The sequence below is a fragment of the Vigna unguiculata genome, chromosome 10, assembly GCF_037176805.1.
Source record: "Vigna unguiculata cultivar grain cowpea cultivar isolate G323 ecotype 2 chromosome 10, ASM3717680v1, whole genome shotgun sequence".
NCBI lineage: Eukaryota > Viridiplantae > Streptophyta > Magnoliopsida > Fabales > Fabaceae > Vigna > Vigna unguiculata.
Genome location: NC_140801.1, coordinates 7,921,290 through 7,930,718, shown reverse-complemented (window position 1 = coordinate 7,930,718; position 9,429 = coordinate 7,921,290). Strand labels below are relative to the sequence as shown.

Here is a 9,429-nt window from a genome sequence, read left to right as displayed (position 1 = left end):
AAGAGCGAGAGAAACTACTACTACTACTAGGCTCCAAAAGCTGAGGCCTCCATAGTGAGCCTGATAGTCGTCCAAGATCTCATCAAACCGCAGCATCTCTATTATTATTACCACTGCCAAAGGTTCTGACATCTGCTCACATAAACAAGGTTGATGATCATCGCAAAGGAAGAAACCACACACAATCATACAAACAAGCAAAGGGTAAGCTAGTGAAAAAGTTCTCATATCATACACTCAACATACAGTTTCATATACAAGTATAAATGGCATACATCCACATAAGAGGCACCAAACCATATAAGACACCAAGACTTAACCATCCGGATACGTTCAATGAGGCACCACCACGAGACAGTGGAATTACGTCCTAGCAGTGAGGCGTTACCACGAGGCCTTCGCGGAATTACACCCTTACAAGAGGCACCACCACGTGGCCTTCGTGGAATTACATCCTGGCCTTGAGGCACCACCACGATACTCGCGTGGAATTACGTCCTTATCTTGAGGCACCATCGTGAACTCCTCCTTAGAAGGGTCCACGAAATTATGTCCAATAGATGAGGCACCACCATGAGCTCTCACTACAAGAGTCATGGAATTATGCCCTACTCACACATTGAATATGTTTCACCAACCAATCAGAAGTTCCCATAATACTAACATCATGTATAACAACCCCATCATGCAACTCATGCTTTCTAATTCATATAACATACAACAACATACCATTCCCACCGCAACCTCATATATCAATCAGGGCATCATCCCTCAACCCACATAGTAAAGCATTTAGATCAAATAAGTAATCACACATCAGTGCACCATTCAATAATAGTACCAAACTTACCCCATGGTCTCGCTCAGGCTAACAGGTCCCGCTCAGGCGAGGGAGGTCCTCTCGCTCAGGCGAAACCCTTCTCGCCTGGGCGAGAACATGAAAGGGAGACAGTGGACTCTGCGAGGTCTCGCTCAGGCGAGCCCCTTCTCGCCTAAGCGAGATTGTACCTCGCTAAAAAATGAAGCCAAGTCGCCTGAGCGACCGTTCGCGTAGAACAACTTGGGCGACCCTCTATCAGTCTCGCTTAGGCGAGGCATGCTCGCTTGGGCGAGAAAACCAGTACCCGCCACTGTTCTCTCGAGTAACAGTCATCCACACACATCCAAACAGTTCAACAGGCATTTTCAACCAATTATATTCACACACAGGCCGTTCAATCATCATATACTCATCAAACAAGCAGATTCTACCGAAAATATGGTAAGGTCTAGCTTCCCTTACCTGGAACTAGCTAGAACAGGGGTTCGACTCCAACAGTGGGATGCAACAGTACAAGGAATGGATGAGCGAGCTGGAACAGAACCACAAAACAAGTCTTAACATAAACTTACAGCGAAACCCTAACTGGAAAAGTGAACAACGAAAGGAAAAAAGGGCGTATGAATCGCATAGTACCTATGTGAATCAAGAAGATGAACTGAGCTCGCTTGATTGAGATAGAGTAAACCCTAGCAGAGCTTCTGGGGAGAAGTTAGGGGCTTGACGGCTGCGATTTTTGTGAATGAAGAGAAGAGATTAGTCTAGGGTAGACTTAGGGTATGGTCCCCCCCTTTTTGGGCCAGCCCTAGGCCCAACCAACTTTGGGGCAACCCTTAAGGATTTAGGCAGAAATAAATGGGCCTTACAACAAACAAACCAACTAAAATAATACCCCACTAAACCCCACCTACAAACACAAACTACACAACATCATGAAAATAATTTAGAAACCATGCAGAACATCACAACAATCGAAAGACAAACAAATCCCAAAATAGAATTACAAAAACCCTAACCCATGAGCAAACACAACCCAGAAAACCCTAAACCCACTTAGCTCGTTGATGATGATTAACTTGAAAATTGAAATGAAGAGCGCAATTGCAATCCAATGATGAAATAACAAGTATTAGATGCTTCCTCTGCAAATCCGAGCTCAAGAAAGACGAAGATGAATAAATTTTCCTAATTGCAAAATTTCCCCTAAATTGAAAAATTAATGTTAATTAGCCATATGTACAGTACATGTAACACACCCTAATACAAACCATGCTACCTGTACAATGTTCCGTTAATGATTTAAACGATGTTACAGAAAAGGACCAAATAAAACACGAATTGTGAAAATGAGGACCATTTTAAACATTCGGTAGAAATGAGGACCATTTTAAACATTCTGTCAAAATGAGGACCATCCGCAACAAACACTACGAAAATGAGGACCAAAAAGGTATTTAAGCCTTAAGTTTACGTCTAAATTTAAGGACTACAAATATAATTATTATCAATAGTTGACTTGTTAATGAAATGCCATGCAACTTGAATAACGATGTTACCTATCACTCTAATAATGTCATCACCATCAATTTAATGAAAAGAATTACATTGATTCATATCCTTAAAAAAATATTAAACTGATGTACCTGTCTATTTTTTATATGTTCCTAAGTAAATAACTTTTATTGTCATGTTATTTGAATTCAATCTAGTAAAACACTAATGTAGAAAATGCTTTTAATTTGGATTATCGTTATATAAATCATTGTCAAAAGTGAAACGGATTCACAACTATTTCAAACCGTAAAAATCAGGGGAAAGTGTGGTGATTATTATAAAAATGGTTAAATGTATTTTTTTTCATTAACTTTAAGTAAATATTGAAATTAGTCTTTCTTTAAAATTTAAGTCTAATTTAAGTCAGCTATAAGGAGCTTATTGACTGTACGTTGCAATAATACAGATGTTGTTTTAACTTTTAAGGATATATGTTATGACTATGACCGAATTTCGTGATAGTGTTGAGGCTACCGCTATAATTAACAATGTCACACTTTAAAAGTTACAAAATGAAGTTAAATTAGAATTTTAACTTAAAACAACTCATTGTAATTTTTAAGCCAAATAGAATTTTAATTAAAAAGGTTTAAATATATAAATATTAAAATTTTATTTGAGAGTTGCAAATAAAATTCATTTTAATAAATGTTTTGCAAGAACGCATATCAGAAATTCTTAGAAAAATATTCGTTTTTTGATATTACTGTCCATAAACGTATCTATAATAGTTTACACTAATTAAACGTATCTATAATAGTTTACACTATAAAATTCACGAGAAAGGGTATCGATTAAAATATAGTAAAAAGAGTTAGTGAGAAGAGAGGTGAGGAAGAGATGCATATAAATTATAAAAAAAAAGAAGAAGGAGCAATTATTACATTTTAAATAATAAAATTAAAAGTGTGCTTTAGAATGTTTGATTTATAATTTTTTTTCACTAATCTTTCGCGAAATTAAAATTAAAGATTAATTTAGAATCAATAGCATGTAAATAAAATTTTAGTAACTAATATTATAGACCAATTTAAACTTCAATTCACTAACAAATTATAATTTTTTATTAATAAAAAAAATTAAATACCAATAATTTTTTAAATACGAATCAATATGGTCATTTTTGTTAAGTTGACATTAAGGGACATGCCACATGTTATTTTGTGAAATTTTCAATTCTTCAAATTTTTAAAATTTTTTAAATTTTTTAAATTTTATTTTTTTAATTTGTTTTAAAACACATAAATTGTCATGTGTTAGGTCATAGTTGTGTTACATGTCAATTTGTGAAATTTTCTATTTTAATTTTTTTTAATTTTCTTTTAAAAAATAATAGTGGTTAAAAAATAACAGATCATGGTCATGCCACATGTCAGCATAACAATAGTTGTTTTCAATTTAGTTTTTAAAATTTTGAATTTAATTTAGTATCTTGTTTTTTAAATGGTCTAAATTTGTCCTCTCCAATCTGAGACTAAATTACTACGTGACACGTGCTTGACACGTGACACATGAAAGTTTATGGTTACTTTTTAAATTCAAAAATTTTAAAAAAATTAAAAAAATTAAAAAATTGGAAATTTCACAAAATACCACATGACATGTATGAGACACGACTTTAATGTCAACCTATGATGTACGGATGATACGATACGTGTATTGGATACGACACGTATCCGATACATCGATACGTTTATTTATGAAAATAATAAGATACGATACGTTATGGATACGTAATATACGAATATTGAAAAATGTATAATAATTCTTAAAACCATAATAAATATACAATTGTTATTGTGTGAATCCAAATTAAAATTATATGTACTAAAGTTGTCAACATAAAAAATATAAATTATTGTCATCATAAAAATACGACTACAAGAAAATGACCAATTTTAGTAATAAAAAATATGTTAGACACCAATTTTCTACTTAGAGACCAATTATTTTAGTAGCCAAAATCTTGGCGACTAATGTTAATGACCAATTTAGAAATAAATTATTTTGGTAGTCAAAACCTTTGTAGCTAATGTTAGTGACAAATTTAGAAACTAAGTCATAATATAAACTATTTTAATTATCAATTTAGAGACTAATTATAATTTTTTGGAACTATTTTAGTTGCCAATAATTTTTATTTTTTAAATTGGTACCTAAATTGGTCATTATATACAGTGAGTAATTATTTTTGGTCACTAAAATTTTCTTGTAGTATACTACACCTTTATAAATTAGATACTTCATTAATAAGTATCAATAAAGTATCCTAAAGTATCAGGTACAAATAAGTGTCGAACATGGATACATGATCCAAGTTGAAGTATCGATGTATCATAGATGTCAACTTATCAGAAATGACCAAATTGAACATTTTTACAAAATTGGAGGACCAAATTGAACCCAAAATTAACAAGAGGATCAAAATGAACCAAACTAACACATTAGATGACTAAATCACTTATTAAGCCTTAATGATTTTCTTATGGTGTATAATTTATTTCCACTTTTAATAAAATGATTAATCTTTAAACAAAAAGATAAGAATAAAGATCATTTAACTTTGTGCCAAATTTCATGTTAAGAGAGAGGATGCAAATGTTATTTAAAATGATTCCGCGTAAAATGTTGGTGATCTTTTAAGTTTGCTGTCAAATCCCAAAGTTCAAACCTTGGACTTTGGAAACTACCAAGTAGGAGCACGGTAAAAACAGAAAGAATTTTCAGTGAAACGGTAAAATGCATACAGATAGGAAAGAACACCATTTTTCTAGGGACAACAGTACTTTGTCACCAATTTTTTTTTTTTTACTTTCAATTTGACATTACCTTTAACCGTCTTTTTCTCTCTCTTTTCTTTTAGAAATACAAAAAATTACTTTGGTTGGGTTATTTTACACCTATAAAGAGTTGTCAAATGGTAGTAACCAGTATGGAATAATCTTTTTCCTTTTTCTAGACTGCTACCAATACAGAAGGACAAAAGCTACTGGTATGAGTGAGATTGAATACCCTAATAGTCTTAGCTATAAACAATAGATATTAATGGAGTGTTGTAGCTAACGCATTAATTATCAAATATACCATGCAATATCAAATTTCGTTGCGTTCTCATGCTCGATATCGATATCGGTTCAGATAAATTAATTTAGATGAAACTCATCTCCTAATAAAAAGTGAACCCTTCAATTTCAGCTAGTAATCAGTACTTTTTTTTTTTAATTAAAGTAACATTTCCCCATTCAACTTTCAATTCAAGTATTTCTACGACCAAGTAGGTCTATTATGTTACGTGACTATAGCATATTCATAAATCACTCAACGCGTATACACTTCACTATCTGTAATGTGTACATAATCTTATGATTTAGCCATATTGATTAACAAATAAACATTATAACCTTTTTTCAATTTCCACCTCCCTTAACCCCATCAATTAAACAAAAGGAGAAAACAAAAAGAGAAATATATGTCTGCCGTACATCGGAAGAATTGACTTGGGAACAAATTAAAAACTCTAATATCATATTATCGCATTTGGCTTAGAAATCATAATCAAAACATCAATCACATCCAAAAACGTCTTAAATTAGCTAGCTAGCTAATTAATCAATCAATTAATTAATTAATTATGTAATGAATCCTAAGTTCCCATTGTCGAAACGCGTCCTCCTATGGAATATTCAAAACATCTGATCCTTCGAACGTGCTTCCGCCACACCCTATATATAAATTAACCCTTTTGCTCCAAAGTTCTCGACTTGAAAAAAAAAAAAAAATCCAAAGACGCACCGAATTAGTCAATAGTCATACACGTAAACACCAACACCAAAAACATAAGCAAGTAAAAGTGGTGGTGATCATGGTCGTTGCCACCATGACATGGCGTAACAAGGCGGTGCCGGAGGAAAAAGCCCTCGGAATCAACTCCTTCGACGCCGGAAAAACCATGTGCCGCCTCATCTCCCTCTACCATTCCCTCTCCGACCAAGAAATCGCCAAGCTCCACCACAAGGTGATCAAATCGAAAGGCATAACCTACTTGAATTCCCAGCATGAATGCTTCCTCCTCAACCTCGCCGCCGCGGAACGCCTGGAGGAACTCGACACGGCGGCTGACGCCGTCTCGCGGCTCGGCCGGAAATGCTCCGACAGCAGCCTCGGACGCTTCGACCTTGTTTACGCCGACCTAAAGCTCGGTCTTATCGATCTCCGGAAGTTAGTTTACGGTTGCCGCAACAGTCTTAAGATGATATCCAAAATGGAGAAACTCGTCTCTTCTACCAGGAGTCTTTATACTGCCATGGAATCCATGGCGAAACTGGAGATTTCAGAGAAGAAGAGGCAAAGGTTGAAGACTAATGATTATAACAATTTTACGAAACAAAACATGGAATATTTGGATGAGGAGATAGCATGTTGTCGAAAACAAGTGCAGCATTACAAGGAAGTTTCGTTGTGGAACCAAACATTGGACAAAACCGTTGGAATCATGGCTAAGGTAGTTTGCATTGTGTACGCCAGAATTTGTTCTGTTTTTGGAGGGTACATTGCCAATTGCAGCTGCTATAGCATCAACGGTGATGGAGACAGTGAAAACGGTAGTTGTTGCTGCCTTTTGGAACACCGTGAGTTGTACAAGAAGAACTATTGTCTCCACGAGGAATCACTTCACAAGGCTGTCACAAGATCGGGTCCAATCCCAAAGGGTAGTAGCAACAAAACCGGTGTGATTCGTTTCTTGAACCGTGGATTTGATAGCCCAGTGAATAACGGAGTTAACAATAGGGTTTTGAGGCTGGCGCCGCCGTCGACGGTGGGCGGAGCGGGGCTTGCGGCGAGGTACGCGGAGGTGGTTTTGCTTGCGGAGCAGTGTCTGCACGCGCCGGCGACGATGGGACAGGGCGCGCGGGCGGCGTTTTACGGGATGTTGCCGGAGAGGGTGAGGCAGAAGGTGGCAGCGAAGCTGAAGGGGCGGTGGCGGAGGGGAGAGGAGGGGGAAGCTCTGGCGGAGGGGTGGCGGGACGCGGTGGAGAAGCTGCTGGAGTGGCTGTCGCCGGTGGCGCACGACACGGTGCGGTGGCAGGAGGAGAGGAGCGTGGAGACGGCGAGGTTTGAGGCGGGGACGACGGCGCTGCTGCTGCAGACGCTGCATTACTCGGACTTGGAGAAGGCGGAAGCCGCCATTGTGGAGGTGTTGGTGGGTTTGAGTTGCATATGTAGGTGTGAAAGAACATGAAATAATAACACCAGAGAAACTATTATCACATAAACCCTAAAAATTTTACACGATTCAAGATCACTTAATATCCAACTAGTCTTGAATTAAGAAGAATGGTTTTAGATTATGGTTATAATATTAGTAGGAAATTGAGATATGGTCATGGAAGCAGTTTGAAATTTTATAGTAAGGGGATGAATATGTGTATTGTGTATGGTTTTCGGAGTACTTTTGATTAATTTGATTCTTTGATTCTTTTGTTCTTATGTATAATTGGTAGTTAGTGTTGACAAATATGTACTTCTAATGAGTTAGAAAATATTTTAGCATAACTCCAATTGGAGCAGAGTTGGTTGCTTCCCAGGTGCAATTATTGAGTGAGCAAATTTAGTAAAGTTGGTTTGGTCAAACACACACACACACACATATATATATATATATATATATATATATATATATATATATATATATATATATATATATATATATAATGATGAAGTTGTGACATATGATGAAGGAGAGGGAATTTGAGAGGAATGGAGTGGTGATGGAACTTGGAAACCAATTTAAGCAGGGGAAGCTAGTTGCCATACCTGGGCATATTCTACTTTTTTTATTTTTTTATTTTGTATCCTTAAAAAAATTCAGGAAAATTTAAATAGGATTATCTATAAAAGTAAAAAGTATTATTATTTTATTAAGTATTTTTTAGGCGTGGAGAGAACGAAGATAGTTTATCTAGAATTTCTTTATTTTAAAATAGAAATGTTCTTTTGTTGGTATTAAATAGATGTAAAGCAGAAAACATTATGTTTACCCATCATCAATGAAGAATTGAATATGTGTTTAAAAATTTCAATTTAAATCTAAATAGATACTTATTCTCCAAACATTCAATGTGTCTCTTTCCCTAGGCCATGTGTTATATAGATGAAAACAATTATCCTCCACTATATTGTTTAGGAGTAGTGGAGATGTCTTATTCTAGTTACAAGCCCAATATTCCATCACAAATATTATTAACTTGTACTTGTCTAAAGAATGAGATTTAGTTTTTCGGTGAAATCACAACCCCGAGACTCGAGTCACCGAGGCGAAGCCTTTAAGGCGAAGAGGCTAAAAATACTCAAATTATGGACGAGTACAAGTTTCGACTTATTGGTCACCTAGTTCAAAAGTCTATTTGAACAAAGACAATGTTAGCACGACTTATTAGTGCGAAATATTGGTATCATGCTGAACGATGTTAATCTTAACACAAAAGTTGTTCCTTGAACTTAGGCAAATATTAGCACGGGTTCAATGGCATAGGTTTTCGGAATTAGTCCGACATAGTTATTCGTTCCCTGTCTGAAAACTAAACCACACACTAAGCCACACATATTTTATTCGTTAAACCACACACTAAGGTGCACGAATTTTATCCGCTAAACCATGCACTAAGGCACACATACTTTATCCGCTAAACCACACACTAAGGCACAAATATTTTATCCACTAAATCACACACTAAGGCACATAAATTTTACCCGCTAAATCATGCACTACGACGTATGAATTTTTATCCGCTAAATCATGTAGTACGGTACCCATATTTTATTCGCTAAACCATGCACTAAGATGCACAAATTTTATCTGCTAAACTACACACAAAGGCATTTATCAACATTGAGGTACTTCTATGCACGAAGACAAACACTAGCACATAGGTTTTTTTGTCAGTTAGTTGCACAATGATTATAGAAGCACCATAAATTGGACTTAAACATTATAAATGATCTTTGGAAATACTAAAAATGAAGGATACACACATCTTTTATATATAAAAGAAAGT

General features: G+C 35.5%; 1 protein-coding gene across 1 annotated transcript; it reads left to right on the top strand.

Annotated features, from left to right (window-relative positions):
• The first annotated feature begins 6,128 nt into the window (after window positions 1-6,128).
• Window positions 6,129-7,868, top strand: LOC114165956 (protein PSK SIMULATOR 1-like). The gene has a single exon (XM_028050597.2). The coding sequence runs from the start codon at window positions 6,237-6,239 to the stop codon at window positions 7,611-7,613; it is 1,377 nt and encodes a 458-aa protein (XP_027906398.1). The 5' UTR covers window positions 6,129-6,236; the 3' UTR covers window positions 7,614-7,868.
• Window positions 7,869-9,429: the final 1,561 nt, after the last annotated feature.

Coding starts and splice junctions, on each gene's coding strand:
- LOC114165956 (XM_028050597.2), top strand. CDS start 6,237: ATGGTCGTTGCCACCATGACATGGCGTAACAAGGCGGTGCCGGAGGAA.